At 39.0% G+C, this 20,270-nt stretch overlaps 1 protein-coding gene across 5 annotated transcripts in view; it reads right to left on the bottom strand.

Annotated features, from left to right (window-relative positions):
- Positions 1 to 43: 43 nt before the first annotated feature.
- yars1.L (tyrosyl-tRNA synthetase 1 L homeolog) overlaps positions 44 to 20,270 on the bottom strand; it is a 23,570-nt gene continuing 3,343 nt past the window's right edge. For all 5 annotated transcript variants that reach the window (XM_018246791.2, XM_018246790.2, XM_041582182.1 and 2 more), the window contains exons 2-14: positions 17,549 to 17,656; positions 11,029 to 11,175; positions 10,694 to 10,869; positions 10,128 to 10,257; positions 9,976 to 10,056; positions 6,167 to 6,259; positions 5,467 to 5,602; positions 5,291 to 5,376; positions 5,071 to 5,206; positions 4,289 to 4,383; positions 2,500 to 2,693; positions 438 to 579; positions 44 to 346 (exon numbers count right to left, since the gene is read on the bottom strand). In XM_018246791.2, the coding sequence (XP_018102280.1) occupies positions 236 to 346; positions 438 to 579; positions 2,500 to 2,693; positions 4,289 to 4,383; positions 5,071 to 5,206; positions 5,291 to 5,376; positions 5,467 to 5,602; positions 6,167 to 6,259; positions 9,976 to 10,056; positions 10,128 to 10,257; positions 10,694 to 10,869; positions 11,029 to 11,175; positions 17,549 to 17,605 (1,584 nt within the window). In that variant the 5' untranslated portion in view covers positions 17,606 to 17,656 and the 3' untranslated portion in view covers positions 44 to 235. The remainder of the gene's footprint in view (positions 347 to 437; positions 580 to 2,499; positions 2,694 to 4,288; positions 4,384 to 5,070; positions 5,207 to 5,290; positions 5,377 to 5,466; positions 5,603 to 6,166; positions 6,260 to 9,975; positions 10,057 to 10,127; positions 10,258 to 10,693; positions 10,870 to 11,028; positions 11,176 to 17,548; positions 17,657 to 20,270) is intronic.

Genomic DNA, 20,270 nt, shown 5'->3' with positions numbered 1-20,270 from the left:
GATTCTCAGATCTACACCCCTTTTAATATGACAGCCGAAAACATGATGGTATACAACTTTATTTTATACAATATTACTGTTTTTCACCTCGACATTGCCCGTAGAGCAGGCCGCGTGCAACCGAAGATTATATAAATAGTGGAACGATAAACTCCCTGTTGCCTGGGATCCAGCAGTGTGATTCAGCTTTGGGAGTGAAGATGAATTAGAGCATGATAAATTGGAAAAAGCATGCTCAACCAATGCTACCACCACGGAGTGTTTTACAGGTTACAGACCCCAGCTTGGTCAGAAAATTCTTTCCTTTCCATTGAGCACATAAATCATCTGAAATCCTGAAGTCAACCTGTGAGGCGAATGAGGTAAATCATATTTAGTCAAAACTGTGGCTGCACTAGATATTCTGTCCATGCAAGTTCTTTTAACTACTTTGTTACCTGCAACTTCTCAAATACTTTCTTCTTAGGTTTGAGCTCTCCCTCTGGTTCTCCATTCTCATATCCCTCAATATAAATGCGCTCTCCAGGAGCAGAACCCGAAGGAGGGTCAAGTGGTTCCACTTGTTTTTGTTCCCCTTCCCTGAAAAGTAAAAATTTTGGATGAGATGATTATTAACATTATCAATAAGTAAACTGTATTTAATGGGCAGACCTATGCACATACAAAGAACAGCAATCAACTCAAGCATATCTTTTAATCCCTTAGAGTGAACTGTTGATTTGTACTAGGTATTGAGCAATGAGATATCAGACAAAATAAAAAAAACAAAATGCTGCTGTTTTTCTTTTGGTAGTAAATAATTCACTACTGGCAAATAGCATGACTTACTGTTTGCAGAAGAAAAAGAAATGATTTTACCATCTCCCCTACTTTGTTGGACACGGCAGAATGGACCTCACCAGCCTTTCTCTAACCAGTGCTGTCCAACTGGCCACCCCTTGTGTGGCCCCCACATGAAAGTCTGCCTGCTGTGTCTGTTTACCATGTGTAAACTTTAAAAGGTATCACTACAAAGATTAACTGGCCCCTGCATTGTTTAAACCACAAATTTAAAACTATAAAATTCTGCATTGTTCACACTTGTAATCCCACTGCATTGTTCACATCTGTGAGACCTATATTGTTCACACCCTAAAGCCCTGTACTGTAAAACCTCAGAGCCAGACTAAACTTGCCCATAGTTCACATCTTATACAAAATGCTGAAGGGGCACCAGCACCTGTCTCCTGCTCTGTTTTGCCTTCCCTATTCTCCTTGGGCGTGCCATCATCTGTTGTTAGGGGCCCTAAGGTGTTTAATCATGTGCTCGGGAAGTGCTGTGTTATCCTGGGGAGGAGGTGGTATTTGGATTTAAGGGTATGTTTTAATATGACTTAAATATGAGTGAAATCCTTGCAGTAAGCACCAACCATTTGGTTTTTTGGTGTGCTGCCACCATTAATGTTGACTCGGTCTTGTGGTAAGATGGGTGTGGTTTAAAAACAGGGAGTGTGTTGCACTGGCTTCCATTATTGGTCCTTCACCATGTAGGCCAGACTGCTCTAAACAATTATATCCTGGGCAGGAAATGATCTCAAAAGTCTACTGGAGAATCCCTTTTAGGTCTGGGTCTCAAAACAGATTACAGCAGATGTCACCTTGAATTACATTTCCCAGCCAACCATTTCTCTATTCAGCCAGCCTTTGCAAATAATTAAAAATTTGACCTTTTCTGGTTTACAGGGAAACCGTAGCATGTACTGACCAACACCACATGTGTGACCGCATAAACAGTTCAGTCCCCTATAATTGCAGGTCCTGTTCCACATATATTATATATCATAATGCCTTTAAACCAGTATGAGGATCTTTCATTTCTGGCTTACATCCAATTGGTAATGTGCAAAAAATGAGGAAGTCAAATAAATCAACTTTCACGCAAGGAGTCTAACATTTTCCACAATAAAAAATGGATCCTCAATGAAGCAGGGCTGTCCAAAATTTGCATGGTAAAAAAAAGCTAATAATAAGGGTAGTTCATATAATCCTTATACAAACTACATACAAATACTTTTTTTAAAAAAAAAATTAATCCCTTTGGTGTTATGAAGAGGATGGAATTATTTTAAAGCTGTCTTGCCATATGCTATAAAGTACTGATATCATTGGCAAGGATGCGGATTAGTAACCAACCATATTTTGGAAATGCGCAGGTTAAAATACTAGGTAAGGACCAGCTGCTTATTTTGGTTGTTTAGGAGAGGATTTCTTTTTCTCCACCTCTAGAATTATATATTGCATTTGTTGCTATACGGTTTATGTCCGCTCCTTTGAGGTGAGAGCCTGGGGCTGGAGCACCTGGGCCATCCCTCCATTCTTCGAGTCTTTATCAGCTGGAGTATTGAGTATTTATGCTAACCATTTATCTTTTGGATGCCAGTACCATAGTTTGTGTATATATATATGTGTGTGTGTATGCCAGTATTCTCAACTGAATGCAAAACCTTGTGCTGGACTCACATGGATGCACAAAGCAGCATGCCCTGTGACTCAATTCCTCGCATCTTCTGTGGCTTTAAGTTGCACAGCAACACCACTGAGCGGCCCAGCAGTTGCTCAGGAGGAACATATTGCACCAACCCACTCACTACACAACGCGGACTCTCCTCACCCACATCCACCGACTCCACATATAGGCTGTCTGCATCTGGGTGCTGTTAGAAAAAAAACACACAACAAGTTGCATATGCATACACTGCCCATTTATAAAATACCCCACCCAGTCAGTTATTTCCTTGACAAATGACTAAAGACTCACAGCACAAATAGAATGTTGTAGCACAGCCCCATAGAGATCAATGTGGTAATATTAAAGGGGTAGTTCACCTTCAAGTTAACGTTTAGTATGTTATAGAATGGCCAAATCTAAGCAACTTTCCAATTGGTCCCCTTTATATTTATAGTTTCTGGATTAATTGCCTTCTTCTTCTGACTCTCTCTTGCTTTCAAATGGGGGGTCACTGACCCCATTTAAACAGCAAATGTTTTAAAGGGCAACAAATATAGCAGTACTTTTTACTACTTACCTTTCTATTCAAGCCCCCTCCAATTCATATTCCAGTCCCTAATTTAAATCAGTGCATGGTTGCTAGGGTTATTTGGATCATAGCAACCAGGTAGCTGAAATTGCAAACTGGAGAGCTGTTGAATAAAAATCTAAATATCTCAAAAGCCACAAATAATAAAAAATGAAAACCAATTGCAAATTGTCTCAGAATATCATACTAAAAGTTAATTTAACGGTGAACAACCTCTTTCACAGATAAATTAGGAGTGTGATATTCTTACGCAAAAAGAAACAGCAGTAGTTAATTATAAACCAGTAACAAAAGCCTGATTATGTCACTAGCTGAAAAGGTCAGTTTGATCAATCTTGCACCACAAAGCTTCATACTACCAATGTCGTTCAAGTTTATCCATCTGATACTTTGTTAATAACAACTGCCACAAGTTACTTTCACCCTAGTAAAGCATCAGTGTATTAAAGGAACAGTAAACCCTATAAATAAAAGTGTTTTAAAGTGATTAAAATGTAATGTACCGTTGTTAAAAGTTATGTGTTTGCTTTAGAAAGACTAGTATAGACAATGTAAATATGCTGCTGTGTTGCCATGGGGCAGCCATTCAAACTAAAAAAGGAGAAAAGGCTACTTAGCAGATAACAGATAAGCTGTGTCATAGCATACAATGGGATACTGAATCTGTTTTCTGCTATGTAACTTGTGTTTTGAATGGCTGGCCCATGGCTATTTACATAAACTATAGTTGTCTTTCTAAAGCAAACGCATATTTTTTCTTTACCAACGCAGGGCAACAGTACATTGTATTTTAATTACTTTAAAATGCTTTTATTTTTAGGTTTTATAGTTCCTTTAAGCCACCTTTGTGGAAAGTTTCCTAATCTCTCTCCACAACTGCCACCACTAGCTTTATAGCATTGGTATGACACTTGCGGAGATCTCTCCCAAGAAAACTGTGAAGCTAAACATTAACGGTATCCTAGGGACCTCCTCCCTCCTGTCCATTAGCACCATGGCACATTATCTTTGTAGCTCTGTATATTTAGATTTATTGCAATGTCTCCTCCCTGTTTGTACTTTGCGCTACTGCACTGTAAAAATGTACAGCACAGCATATACAAGCAGGACTTTACAAATAAAACCATACATAAATAAACTTGCACGTGGGAAGGTGCAATATATATATATTTGCAGAAAGATACTGTAAACACAAGCAGTTCAGCACTTACCTGACTCACACTGAGAATCTTCCCAACCCGCAAATCTAGAAGAGAAGGCTCAAACTCAGGCCCTGAGTTTTTAGTAGAACCTTTAGGCACAGACTCTGCAATTTAAGAAAGAAGTGAAGCTATTAGCGAGAGCAATGAAAGGTACAGCAGTGGTTCTCTTTATCATTAACTCACTTTAATTTAAACTGTAAAATTACTCCAAAAGAATTTGCCATTTATCATTGCTAAACCATTCAGACCTTCAGAGAACCAACATAATAAAAAACAATTTATGTAGTGAAACGCTCAAGCCTAAGTAATGACTCTGCTGTCTACAAGCTATATAAACATAGGCACAATTGCACAACATGTTCTAACCTAGTAAGCAAAACAATGTGTTTTGTATTAATTTCCTCCCAAATTAGCCTCCCAGCTGACATTTTCCTTGGCACTCCAATGACTGCAGGGAATTTTTATCATTTTGCCAAAAAACGATTTGCCTGATGCTTTTACATTACCAATCTGATCCCCCATGTTCCTTTACGAGAGGGCTGCCATATTTGTGCAGCTGTAGTCTATTAGCATTAGAAACTTTTAACTGACTGGTTGGGAAGGGACAGGTTGGCAAAACAGTCATGTTAAGAAACTTCAAGTAACCATTACTTACAAAAGCAAAAAGGTAACTTTTAATGGACATTAATATTTGAAGAGTAGTGTCAGTATCACTTTAAGGAGTAACTAGTGAAGCCCACCCACCTGCTCATTTAGCCAGATAGTACATCCTACATGGCTTCTCTACTTACTCTGTTTGCTGGCATCAGGATATGCATCATTACTCAATTTCTTCATTTCTGGGCTATTAAACTTTTCTCTGATTGGGTCTAATAGCTTATTCAGCGCTTTCTCCACGGATGCCTTCAGATCACCAGGATGCACCAGCTGCAACAAGTGGAAAAAGGTTATTCAGGATAGAACAATACAATATACTATTAAGTCTAACTTTACTACCCATTATCTTCTTACCTGTTCAACAAAGTCTTTTTCCAGTGTTTCAAAATCTGTGTAAGTTTTATTTCCTCCAAATTTCTCATCCCGAAGAACTACAAATTCTGCAACACAGAGAGCACATCAGCAGCTGGAACTATGAAGAGGAACTAGGAAGAGGTTTAGCGTTCATTTTGCATCACCCCAATACTAACCTGATTTTAGGGGAAAGAGGACATGTCTTACAAAGCTTAAAACCCCATTGTTTTCTATATTCCCAGGTTCACAGAAAGCCCTTTTTAACTTTTTTTTCACATCTGCAGGAGAGTCCAGAAGATCAATTTTGGATTCCTTGTATTAAAAAAATGAAGCAAGTGAACAAAGTATACTTCAGAAACCCCTTAAAGTTCATCATTGTAAACATAATGGTGATCTTTGCCATGCAAACATTGCAAACCTGCTTCCTCTTAAGATTCCACAACACACCAAACAAAACAAACTATACATCTATAAAATTGAAAAGGGAACCACATTTAAACAGGAATTTGGTGTTCAACATTTTGAGCCCTGTTTATGCTTTTCCTTAGGGACACACCTGAGGAAAAGCACAAACAGCGATAGAAAACATTGGACATTGTCAAAATAAGTAACCTTTTTGTTTCCCATTTGAGTGTAGTACCTATTTCAGTTGTATACATAGTTAATGGACAGCACTCAAATATCAATCCACTTGCAAGGTAAGAAAAATACATATGAAAACAATGACCAGCAACACCAGGTATTTCATCAATCAAAGGTGTTATTGTATGTACAACCATCGGTTGGCTTTTTTGCCGTAGAGATCTATATTCAGTACAATACTTGGTTTTCTTTTTCCTGGTTCCCACCCACAACCATCTTAAAAAAAGTTCTTACCTCCTCAGAGGAGCTCATTTTAGCCCCAGTGAGTCCTGGCACCATAGGATTCATAAGGTGAATACGTTTTGCATAACCAAGAGCCGGAAGGTACTGGTTGTAAACAAGAAAGTTACATTGTTAATTGGCATAATTACATAAAGTGTTGGCATAATATAAAGTGCTGTAAACTCTTCTTCAAGCAAATGTTTTATTTCTCCTAGAAAGTTTAGATTCTGTTTGCTGGTGATGATATGATTAGCTAAATAAAGATTGAGGCACAGAGTATCCCAAAGGATGCCGTTTGTGGACTGTGCAACGAAAAACTCAGTTAGCCAAACAAAATATTCTAAAAATATAACATTCTTTGAGGCTTGACTAGGTTCATAACCAGCAGAATGGGGCTGATGGCATGTGGAGCCAGTCACATGGGCAAAGTCTCTTGAATGCCTCATATTCCAAGAGTTTGCAATCCCTACACTCCACTCCAGACTAGGCTACAGCTGAAAAAGAACATGAGCTTAGTTTTTAAGTTACATTCACCTGTCTTCTAACTGATATTTTAATCACTTGTATATATTTATGTTTGCACAGCAACTGAGTTTTACAGAGTTAAACTTAGTGCCCCATGGTTAAGTTTGGTTGTTAGCATATAGGAATAGTTGTCTGCAGACATCGTTTGGATAAATATTCAAGTTGTGTCCCTCACTAGTACCCCAGATACAGAAATATAGGATAGAAGGATTTTTTTTTGGGGTGATAAGGGTGACTTTATGTCAATTTTAAAATGGGTGGGGATGGGAAGTGTAAGTAAGCACACTGGTGTATACATGGCTAAATTTAAACCCCCCTCATTTCCCCATTCAGTTCACTCACACCTAGCCCATTTTTAATGCAAAGTATAGAGCCTGCAAGTGCTTTCTCTATTTACAGAGTAGAAACACAATAAAGGTACACAAAAAACTGTGTAAACCACCCTTACCGCTAAACAATGACCGCTTTTTCCACTGCTATGCATTTCTAACTTTCTATAGAGAGGATCAAAACAAGTCTGTATGCACAGAATTAAGTTGCTGACTTTGTTGTTTTTAGGGTATGGCTACAGAGGCTTTTGAGAAGAGCCTAACAACACACGTCTTTTTCTCTTGGTAACGGCAGTAAGGCCTGTAGCAGGAATGCTGACAGGATTTTATAACCGGTCTATCTGTGCAATTTTCAGCCATATATTAGTCATTCAGGTTGTTAGGAAGGGCCAGCAATGTGGCAAATAAGCCGCCAACTAGGTTTGAAGGGGCCAAAATGGCAGCTTTTATTAGCCTGGGTATGGATCTCTTTACTATGCAAGACTTTGCTAAAATAAGCCACCAATTTGCCATTTAGATATACAGTGGGAGAGCTAGTTGGCGGCTTATTTGCCACATTGCTGGCCCTTCCTAACAACCAGACTGTACTGGCTTTAATGGAACACGTGTTCCATTAAAGCCAGTACAGTCTGCTATCTATTATCACCAGTTATTCTGCATGCATACGATTTGCCAGTGTCAGTTATAATGTTGTATTGCTTAGATCACATCTGGCAGAATTCTTAGGTAATAAATATGTTAAATATAGTGAATAAAGTACCCCGTACCCCCTCTTGTAAAATATAAGGATATTATAAGTTACCGAGGAGTTTCAAGACCATATAAAAACACGAGGCCGAAGGCCGAGTGTTTTTATACAGGTCATGGAACTCCGAGGTAACTTCTGATATCCTCATATTTTGCAACTGGGGGTACTTTATTTATTATAATACACAAATTTCAGTGAGTCAAGTGACAGAAATGACATCAGAACTCACCGCTTATAACCGATGACATCAGAACTCACCGTTTATAAGGATATAATTTACAAGATATTCATGGCTTTTGTGTATTATATCATAATAATATAATGTTGGTCAGAGTGACCAGAAATAAAATGCTTACGGATGTATTCTAAGTAGACTGTAATAAAAGACAAGCATATCCATTAAAAGCAAGGTGTGTAAAGTCTTGTACAGCAGATCCGTGTAGTATTTATAAAAAAATAATGATCAAATGGTTACAGACTACTAGGAGAAATTCTTTTTCCACTGTATTACAAAGGAAGTCACTGAAGCAGATTCATGTTTTTTTATTATGGGTCATAACTTATAGGACACAATTCAGTCCTGTTAACTTGTCATATCCATTTATGAATTTGAATTCCCAAATGATCCCCTACCTTTGTTTTTAGGAATAGCATTGCCAAACTATCCATTATATGGCATGAACAGACTAGAACTAGAGACCTGCTCGAACCTTTACAGGTGTATGTGTTTGTGTTGGAATGGTGTCATTTCTAGTGTATGGAAGCAATTTGCAGTAACTGATGCAACCCCCTGAAGAAAGCTTGGAACTACCAAGCTGACTGTGACAGGGTTCCTTAGAATCAATGCATGCACTTCATTCACACATGGATGCTATTCATCAAAGAACGCTGAATGTGAGCACTTAAATAGCTGTAAGAAGCATATATGGGCTCCCAACCTTTTCTAAACAGCATCAGTTTTCTGTCCAAACTAGCACTTGTGTTGGCAAAATAAACCTGGTTTGCAGATCTATGGTAATTCTGTGATCCCTCTCCTTGGGCCCCACAAAGGAAAGGTACTATATAAATACAGGTATGGGACCTGTTATCCAGAATGCTCTGGACCTGGGGTTTTCTGGATAATTATCTTTCTGTAATTTGGATTGTCATACCTTAAATCTACTAGAAAATCATGTAAACATTAAAAAAAACAATAGGCTGATTTTGCTTCCAATAAGGATTAATTTTCTTAGTTTGGATCAAGTACAAGCTACTGTTTTATTATAATAGAGAGAAAGGAGATGATTTTTTTAAATTTGGAATATTTGGATAAAATGGAGTCTATGGGGCAAATTTACTAAAGGGCGAATGGCTAACGCTAGCGAAAATTCGCCAACGTGACGTCATTTTGCAACTTCGCCAATTTACCAACGGGTGCTGGTGTAAATTCGCTAGCAAAGTAGACAAACTTTAGTGCTACTTCGCACCCTAACGCCAGATGAAGTTGCCCTATGGCGAAGGGACGTAACTACGCTAATTCACTAACTTGCGGATTTTACTGAACTTTACCTTTTGCGCCAGACTTGCCTTCGCCACCTCAGACCAGGCCAAGTGCAATAGAGTAGATAGGGCTTGCTTCAAAAAAAGTCCCAAATACGCTGGTGTCTTTTACTTTTTTAAGGGTGATAGTCTGAAAAAGATCGTAAATTGTTTTGGGGGTACCCTCCTTCCCCCCTACATTTCCTAACATCTGGCACCTAAACTATACAGTGGGCTCATGTATAGGGCAAAATAACAACTCTATTTTATTTTATGAAGCTTTCCCAGGCTTGTGTAGTGTAATGTATTTGCTGCTACATATACATCCATTGTACTTTAACTTGGCGCCATTTGCAAATTAAGCAGCTAGCGTAACTTCGCTTTGCTTGACGAATAAACGCTAGCGCAGCTTCGCTTCCTTTCGCCTCCCTGGGCGGAACTTCAGATTTTAGTGGATTTGAGGAGCCCTGGCGAAACTACGCATGGCGAAGTGCAGTGAAGCCGTCGCTAGTGCATTTTTCAGCCAATAGTGAATTTGCCCCCAAGAGAGACGGCCTTACCGTAATTCAGAACTTTCTAAGTAATGGGTTTCCGGAATAACGGATCCCATACTTGTACATTCACTTTCTTAGACTGTAAGGAAATCGCACTGGCCAGGGATGATCCAATAACATAATAAAATTGGCACCTCAATATAATACCTTTTCAGCAAATGTGAAGATTTTCCTTTGGTCAACTCCTCCAAACTGGGCATCTACTTTCAAGTATTCCTCATCTAGAGCCTGGAGAAATTGGTAACGTCAGTAAGGTCTGTGTTCTTGACTACCTCGCCCCATACACTCCCCACTCATACCTGTAACCCTGGGTACAGAAGCCCACTGAGCAGCGGGTGCTCCACTTGTTTTACTACCTCAGCTCCAGCTTTCTTAGCATCATGCTGAGTAACTACAGAAGACAGTCTGTATACATCCAGAGTATACTCTCTGAGAAAAAAAGGGAAAATCTGTGAAAGGTGTGAAATAAGCGTATCATTCCAAAATAGGTGTGGTGTGATAATGTAAAGGATAGGTCTCTAAAAACAACAATACGGAACAGGGTGGTTTACAAAAAACATTTGATTTGCCCAGTAAAAAAAATATGTTTGTGTGCCCATGAATTATTGCTTTCCAGGGCCCCAGTTTTCTGAGGGATAATGCAATAATACTTTGTTTACCCTGACAAAAAAAATATAACTGAAGTGATGGGCAGATGGCTAGCCAAACTGGCTATATACACAGGGAAACAACACAATCCCAGTTCAATTTGATCAGGTGAGAGAGGCATTTAACTGTTTGGTCAGTTGCTGTATTTAAAATGGAATAAAACCAAGCATGTGAAAGCAATGATATGGCATCTGTAATTTTAGTTCTACTCCCTTACTTGCTGAGTTGAAATTCTGTTCCCCGAATGAAGCGTAACCTCTCAAGCGGGACGCCGATGCTCTGCAGCATAGCCTGTATAACCTGCTCATAGTATCTTGTTCTGAGCTCCAGCAGATCCCAAGGGGCTTTCATATTATCTAAATATGCATGCAGGTCTGCAAACAGGATGGTCACCTGGACAGGACACACAGGGTTACTGCTGCACACTGGATCAAACCTACAACTTTGCATACAGTTACACAATGTGGAACCAAATCTTGTCTTGCTAAATTTCCCACATAATTTGCACAAACATTCTCCATTCAGTGTAACCAGTCCTACAGTAGCCCTCACCTCACAACCAGCCTTCAGGAAGTCTGCAATCTTGGACATAGGAACAAAATAGGCCACATGTGGTTTTCCTGTGGTTGCTGTGCCCCAGTATATTCGCAGAGGTTTCTCTTTCAGGATTTCCTTCATTTTGTCCTCTCCAAGGATCTCCTAAATAAGAAGGAAGTGTCAGGAAACACCAGAGCATATTCATACTTAGCATATTAACAATATTTAACCAGTTGTCTGCCAAGGATGTTTTATACCATTTCAGAAAATATGAAAGGAGTATTTTTTCCAGATGTTCTATACTTTCTACATTCAGAGATGGCTTGTGGCAACCCCCTCACTGAGCAGAAAAAAAAATGCACCCGGATTTATTTTTAACGATAAGAAAAAAACATGTATTTTACATTTTCATATGTAAAATAGTGTTATGAAAAGGAGTATGTATGTATGTATGTAAGTAAATTGTATGCAGAATAGAAGTGTACATTTTTTGCAAGCACCAAACTACAGACCTCTAAGTTTACATTCACTCCAAATAGGCTTGATAAAGGGCCCAGTACGGTCCAAAACGTTACCCTTATCTTATAGGTACATGGGCTAAATAAACAAGAAATCCACTTGCTTCACTTCAAATCAGTGTGCTGCTGGTTCATTTTTACATTGGATACAGGACCTGTTGGCTAGGAGCCAAACATTGTTTCTCAAGCTCCTAAAAATGTCAAAATCAGACTCCCCACTGATGGTGCCATGCCTAAATCCCACCTAAATAGAAGAATGCATTGGTAATTTAGACAGAAAAAAATACAAAAGTCCATCAACCCCTCCAAGTGATCCCCAGCATATTCCCCACTTTCTGTGTATAATGACCTCTAATGTACTTGTAAAGTGTAATTCTACCTTTATCTCTAGACCAAAGCAACCCAACCTTTCTTTCTTTCTTCATAGTTTCATTCCCTATACCAGTTATTTTGCAAGTCTCTGCACTCATTCCAGCTCATGAATATCTTTCTTAAGGACCGGGGCCCAAAACTGAACTGCATACTCGAGGCCTTGCCATGGCCTTATGCAAAATATCACTTTCAGCATTCAATTTTACGCCTTTTTATGCAAGACATTACTTTATTTGCTTTAGTCGCCACTGACTGAAACTGCCTAAAGCTACACAAATCCAACACACTGCCAATTAATGTATACCGTATATACTCGAGTATAAGCCGATCCGAGTATAAGCCGAGGTACCTAATTTTACTTACAAAAACTGGGAAATTTAATTGACTCGAGTATAAGCCTAGGGTGAGAAATGCAGCAGGTAAACTGAGATGTTTCAATGCTGTAATAACAGGCATTTTTTTATTCTAAATAATTGTTATAGCCAGTTATGTATAGAGGTTATGGGAAAAGGGCCAAGGGTTAAGCTATTTTTGATGCAACTATATGAGTTGATTTCCTTTCTGAAGACAAGAAAAGAAAATCAATAGCCTGCTGCATTTTTAGAATTACACTACCAACGTCCAAACCTAAAACCAGCTTCTTGACTAACCCTGGCGGCATTTCCTCTTTAAGAACTAGTGTTGCCCTTTTAAGAGCAGCAACTCAGATTGAGTTTGAGGCTGTGACGTTATTGTGGAAGTGATTCGCGCTGGAACGTTGAGTAATTGGTAGCGTGATTGCAAAGTACAGCCCCTGACCGCCGACATGCACACGATGCCCAGCAACACAGAGCACGGCAGGGAGTCCCCCCACGATCTCCCGGCCAACCCACCCCACACACAGCCGCCACAAGTCTCACCGCGAAACACCAGGCAGCGCCACCGAAGGCAAGCCCCACCCCCAGACCAAAGGAGGGACCGTGCCCGCACCACGCAGAGTGTGCCGCAGCGCCCACCCACCGCAGGCGGCACCCCCCAAGAACATGACCCAGGCAGCACCGCACCAAAGGCCCAAGCCTGACGAATGAAAAAGTGGCACGTTCCTCCTCTGGGCTGCCAGAGATCACAGCGGTAAGTAAACCGCAGGTCTAGAGGAGAGGAGGGGGGTGGCGCGAACCCTGCTGTCTTTCCCAGTTGTAGATTCCAAACTCGAGTCTAAGCCTAGTTTTTCAGCACTGACCCGGCTATAAGCCGAGGTAGACTTTTTGAGCATATTTTGGGTGCTGAAAAACTCGGCTTATACTCGAGTATATACGGTAACTCACATTTATGTTATTTCTACCAAAGTGAATAACTTTGCATTTAACAACATTGAACCTCATTTTGCATTTTACTGCCCAGTTGTCCAATTTAGTCAAATCTTTCTGCAAAGTAGTAGCATCCTGCATGGAACAGAAACTGTACATATATGGGACATTAACTTAAAAGCTCTGAATTATGTATGGGAAGGCCATCTCCTACAGAGTCCATTTTAATCATGTAATTATAATTAAAAATGATTTCCTTTTTCTCTGCAATAATAAAATACATTTAAATGAGTCTGACAAAGCTGCATGAATACATATTGGTGGCAAAAGAATCCTATTGGGTTTATATGATTAAATGGTTTTTAGCAGTCTTAAGTACGGAGATTCAAATTATGGAAAAGAGTCCTTATCCTAAAAAAAAAAAAAAAAAGTCCCAAGTATTCTGGGTAATGGATCTCATACCAGGACTTACAAGGCCAACCTCCAGTTCATTAATAAACACCACTAGTCCAATTAGAAAATGTTCCATTTATCACCACTCTTTGTAATCCTTCAGTCAGATATAAGTACAACTATAATGTTCCAGGCAGAAATCCCCAATTTAAACAGTAAACCCCCTGTGGGGTACTGTAACAAATGCTTTAGTAAAGTAGATAACCTCCATTGGCACACTCTATATAGGTTTTTGCTCACCTTCTCATAGAAAGCAATTCAATAAGTCTGACAGGATCTATTAGACATAAAAGTATTGTGATCTGAAGTATATTCCAGTAACGAATTCTTTATTAGCCCCTCCAAAAGCTTTCCTGCCACCATTGACAAGCTAAAAAGCCTATAGTTTTAGGCTGAGAATGGAATCCTTTTTGAGATCATGCCAAACATTGAAGATTTGATTATTATTTAATAATGTGCACTGAAGAAAGTGGAACATACGGATTATACAGACACATAATGCATAATCTGGGCTTCCCCAATAACACAGGGAGCAAAGTGAGTAAATGAAAATGGATGCAGAGAATTATGTACAATACTGGTCTCATGGACTGTGGCTCCCCCAAGTGGACAATATGATCATTCCGTAACATCCTTTGGATCCTTTTTGGGGTTTTTTCCATTATGCTATAGCTAACCCTAGAAATCTTGAATATAGTTTGCAAAGGCAGAACACTCATTTCAGTAGGACAACATTACACCTTGCATACATGCAAAAAACATTTTGACCTCTGCCGTGCCTTTAATGTGGGGTTAACTAGCTTAGCCCCTTAAAGAGGACCTGTCACCTTGAGACATGAGTAATCTACTGCCAAGCAGTTTTTAGACATTTTGTACTCTTTATTGGGGGGTCTTTTAGTTTACACAGGAAAACAATATATTGTTTTTTTTCAGGACAACCTGAGCTTTCAAAATATGCAAGAATTCTGGTGGAATTCTACTTCAGTAAAAAAAATATAGGTGTCTAATAAAATGAAAAAAAATCATGTTTCACAAAGAACAATAGGAAGAAAAATACCGTCACTCGGGACTCCATGCAAGCGGGTCAAGCCCTGCGTGTTTATTGCAACGTAACGTTGCAAAACGTGACGTTGAAATAACTTGACCCGCTTGCATAGAGTCCCGAGTGCCGGTATTTTTCTTCCAAAAACGTGTTGCTGAGGGTGCCGATTCCCTTTTGTACCGCGCACCGGACCAATTTTGTCGTAAGAAGCCAGGGTGTGCTGGTGGGTTTGGATTTGGTCACAAAGAACAATCACATATATCAGAAACATAATTTATTTTATGTACGAGAACACAGCCGATTTGGAAATGTTTTTGTCTCCTGAATGCAGAAATACCAAATATATATAGTTTATATAGTTTATGGAGATTTCTCACTTGTATAGATCAAAATCTACAAGCAGTACACTACCAAATTTCCATGTTATCAGCTGGTTTAAAACACTGTCTCAGGAGTCAGAGACAGGATGGCCAAGAATGTAGACAGCCAGACAAATACTGCTTTCAACAGCAATTGAATTACAAAGAACACCAACACTAAACCTGCAACATTAGCTTATATACAGAGAGAGGATGGCCACAGTGAGATGCTGATTGGGTCAAGCAAGCAAGAGAAGTCTGCAGCAAAACTGTGTCATCCCCTAATAACGTTTATAACAATTATTATTGTTCAGTATTGAAGTGGAACTCCAATGCTGCAAGCAGAGTGACATAAAACATCATTAAGACAGTTCATCTGAAGCCATAGGCTGCCCAATAATGATATCAAAGGACCAGTAACATAACTGGCTATCTCCTATAGAAGGCAGGGAGGAGAAATTGAGCGCCACACAATGGATTTTCACCCTGTCGCTGTTTCTGAAGAAGAGCGTAAGCAGAGAATTGGTAAGTAATTTCTTAATAAAGACTTTGCCAATTTAAAGTTAAAACTGTCTTGGTGTTTTTTTTTCCGTTAAGTAGAAATGAATAAAAAAAAAAAAAAGTGTATTGCTTTCAATTTTGTGTGGGAGCCTGAATCCAAGATGCAAGGTCCCCAACTAGAAGAAATTTAGAGTGTTATACCCCCTTGTTCAACATGAGTTCAGTGAATAGGAATTATGCCGAATATATGTTTTGCGTATTCTTTTAATAATGACCAGCAACACCGAGATCTCTTGTAATATAGTCAAATCTGTATTGTGAAATCACATGCAAGCCGACGTGACGTTTCGGTCCACACAGGGACCTTTTTTTTTTTTTAAAGGTTAATTTTTATTGAATTTTAACAACAGAAAATTAGAAGGAAGAAAAGCAAGCTAGAAAGGAAAGAAAAGAAGGGGAAAGTGGGGAGAAGGGGATACGGCTGAAAAAGTATCTATCAATAGTTGTTCGAGGTGGCTGGCGACTCGAGCCAAGGGTTCCAAATATTCTCAAACTTCTTTGGGCATCCACGTGCTAAGTACGTGAGCTTGTACAGTTCCAGTTGCGAATTAACCAGTCCAATCCATCTACTCAGAGATGGTGGCGATGGGCCCATCCAGTGCAGGGCAACGACCTTCTTTGCGTAAAAGAGGAGCAACCTCATCAGGCATCTAGTGTTTACTCTAGGTATCACGGAGTCAAGGAGACCCAGAAGACAAGTAGCCATGAATTTCAAAATTGCATTCCAAAATCTGAATATCACTGGGCAATCCCACATTAAATGTATGAAAGTAGCTACAGGAGCACCACATCTCAGACAGCTGGGCGAGGCTACTTTTCCCATAGTAAATAGTTTCTGAGGGGTGAGGTATGTTTGATGTACTATCTTAAACTGTATGAGCCTGTCTCTTACACTTACTAATGGGATATATAGGTTATCTATAATTTCTTCCCAATCATCTGGGTCGACATGAACCCCACTACTCTCCCACTTATACTTCACCCTGGGTCGAGGATCATATCTATTGGAAATTAAGTGCCTATATGTAGTGGATAGGAGCTTGATCTTGGCGGGTTGAGAAATCAAAGTTTCCATCCCTGTGTATTGCAGGTGCTGAGGAGGGGTTGGGAATTGCGCGGAGCAGAGGTGGCTAATCTGGTTATAACGGAATTCGGACAGATCAGGCAGAGAGAGGATCTGGCGAAAGTCAGGCAGCGTGCGAAGAATTCCATCAGCGTATACTTGTGACAGCCGCTTTAGGCCAAATTTAGTCCAGGTTCCCACCTCTGAGAATGTGGCTAAGTGTGGATAATTACTATTACCCCATAAAGGTGAATCTGGAGAAAGACTGGTATCTGCTTTAGTGATTTGCACAATTGCATCCCAGGCTCTCTTAGTGGCATCCATTACATGTAACAAAGGGCCAAGATCCCTTCGAGTTCTATATAAAGCGTTGTGTAGGCTTTCCACAGAAGTAAGATAGAGTGCCTCTATTATGGATGCCGGGTTGTCAGCGTCAAACACTTTCCAACCGGCCGCATGTGAGGCCTGGGAGGCAAGATAATAGAGCTCATAATTGGGAGAGGTCAGTCCCAGCTGACACAGGGACCTTTATCATAAAATAAAGGTCCCTGTGTGGACCGAAACGTCACATCGGCTTGCATGTGATTTCACAATACAGATTTGACTATATCACAAGAGATCTCGGTGTTGCTGGTCTTCTTTTTGCTTATACTATACATTACCGTGCACCAAGGGATGTTGCAAAGGCGGAGTGCTGCCCTTACCAAGTAATTATATGTATATATATATATATATATATATATATATATATATATATATATATATATATATATATATAAAAAATTCACAGTATTTCAATATTTGTATAACTCTACTCTCATTAACTGAGAGACCATTTAAAGGCAGAGAGCTTGGAATGTGGGAGAGAAAGACCCACTGACCTGAAGATTCCGTGTGATGAGCTGTGCCTTCCCTTCAGGTGTTAAGCTGTCACCCATGCTGCCTTTTGTTGGATATGTGTACTAAATCACACAGACAGTAGACAAATCCTGTAAAAGAAAATATATATATAATGTATAATGAATTTCAGGTCATAGTTAACCTGACTGTGATGGTTTACGTTTAACAAGGAACATTTTTGCTCTTCTGAAGAAAAAAGTCACAGCAACTGTGAAAATGTCTCAGAATAAATGTCTCATTTCATTAACCCTTTCGCTGCTATCCAATTTGGTACTTTTATTGACAGACCTTTTTTGAACGTTTTGTAGTCTTAAAACTTTAAGGTCCTTTAAGGGCCTTTCCTGTGTGAGGGGGGGTAGTTTAGCCAGAAAAACAATTTATTGTTTTTTCGGACAAGCTGAGCTTTCAAAATATGCTAGCATTTTGGTGTATTTCCACAGTGTCTAATAAAATGAAAAAAAGAAATCATGTTTCACATAGTACAATCACATATATCAGAAACATAATTTATTTTATGTACAAGAACACAGCTGATTTGGAAAGTTCCATGTCTCCTGAGCGTGCCAATGACAAATATATATAGTTTAATGGAGATTTCTCACTTGTATAGATCAAAATCAAGTTTCCAAAGCACCGCTCCACAAAATGGCATACTTCTGATTTCAAGGCCAAACATTCCACTAATAGTAGGTTTACCCTAGAAAACTACGCATTATTAGAAAGAGCAGATTCTGGAAATGGGTAAATATATCTATGCATTCCAAACTACCAAGTTGCAATTCTTTCCTAAAGTTATAATTTTTTTAATAAAAATTGGTGAATTTTTTGAAAAATGACCTAAAAGCTTGAAATCTACAGCATCATATCTCCCACACATCATTAGGTACCAATAAAACACCCCAAATATGAAAGCCTGGGGTCCACTGAACAGTTTGATACCCAATATGTACTCATGCAACAGTTGTAGGATAGGAAGGAGCATAACAGTCCGCAGACTTGGCTGCAAAATTTCTTTATTATCACAACATGTTTCGGATCATCATGGATCCTTTTTCTGAGTAGGAAAGTGAGCTACACAGGTGGAGATCGTTTGGATAAAACTACATTTTTGTTGATACCCAATATGTATAGGTGTACCCAAGCACGTGGCATATAGGGGCTACAAAGTGCATTCCCCCATATGGTCTGTCATTTCAGGTAGTGCAAAATAAACACATTGACATTGTTTTGGGGTGGGCAAAGGTAGAAAAAAGTACGTTCACCACAGAAAACCATATATTTTTGTTAAGTGTACATTCTCCAGAATAAAAATTGGGTATGCATCTACTCCAAAACACCAACCTTTCCTAAAATCACCTCAAAACTTCCAGCCTGTAGCATCTTATTTCCTTCATACTATTAGGTATCAAGATAAATCATCCCAAATTTGAAAGCCTGGAGACAGCTGAACAGTTTTATGTCCAATATGTATAGGTTTACCTAAGCCGGTGGCATATAGTGCCCCAAAATGAAGAACGCGCATATAGTCTGTCATTTCAGGTACTGCAAAATCAACACATTTACATAATTTTGGGGTGGTCAAAGGTAGAAAAAAGTAAGTCACCCCAGAAAACCATATATTTTCGTAAACTACACATTCCCCTGAATCCAAATTGGGTTTACATGTCTTTCTACTCCAAAGCACCAAGCCTCAAACCCTTCCTAAATTTGGTGATTTTGATGGCATTTCCAAAAATCACCTTAAAACGTCCACTCTGCAACATCTTATTTCCCACATACTATTTGGTATCAAGATAAGTCACCCCTGATTTGAAAGCCTGGGGTCCACTGAACAGTTTAATACTGAATATACATAGGTATATAGAAGTTCATGGCATGTAAAAACTTCAGAATCGACCTTGTGCATACTTATTTGATGGCTTACATTTACACTAAGTTATAAACACTGCCAGTTTTATGTAGGATAAATGGTACAAAAAATTATGGTGACCCCTGAAAACCATGTATGTTTTCAATCAATTATGTCTTTCTACTCCAGACAAGCATACTGCAAAGCTACGCTAAAGGCATCGTTTTTTTATGACATTTCTGAAAATCGCCTAAAAATATTGCAATTGGCTGCTTTTATCTCACCGAATTTCTAACATACAATTGTAAAACACCCTAAATATTGATGCCACGGGTCTACTGAACAGTTTGATGCCCAATATGCATAGATATACCAAAGCAGCTGGCATGTGCAGACCCCAAATAAAAATAGTGCATATGAATTTTGTCGGCTGTCTTTTCGCCTTCTGTGAATAAAGCTCCCTGACTTGGTATTATGTGCCACAAGGCCGTCTTAACAGCACAAAGACCACCCAAAACCATATATTTTTGTAAAGTACACATACAAAATTGCAAAAAATGTATTTCTATTCCAAACGATCATACTGCAAAGCTACGCTAAATAAAACATGGAGAACAACAAAGCAAGCATAAAACCACAGTAAAAGCACAAAAATAAAAAAAATCAGGAAAATCAATGAAATAACAAAAAAAGAAAACTGATCCGACAGTGTGGAAAACTACAACAAAAAATAAAGCCCGACAAGAAAAAGAATAAAGCTTGAAAAGAAAAAGAATATAGCTAACTTTAGTAAATGTATATTGTGTATCTGTACATGCATGTATGTATGTAAATCTGTGTATAAGTGTAAAAAA

The sequence above is a fragment of the Xenopus laevis genome, chromosome 2L, assembly GCF_017654675.1.
Source record: "Xenopus laevis strain J_2021 chromosome 2L, Xenopus_laevis_v10.1, whole genome shotgun sequence".
Classification (NCBI taxonomy): Eukaryota; Metazoa; Chordata; class Amphibia; order Anura; family Pipidae; genus Xenopus; species Xenopus laevis.
This window is presented reverse-complemented; position numbering and strand designations above follow the sequence as displayed.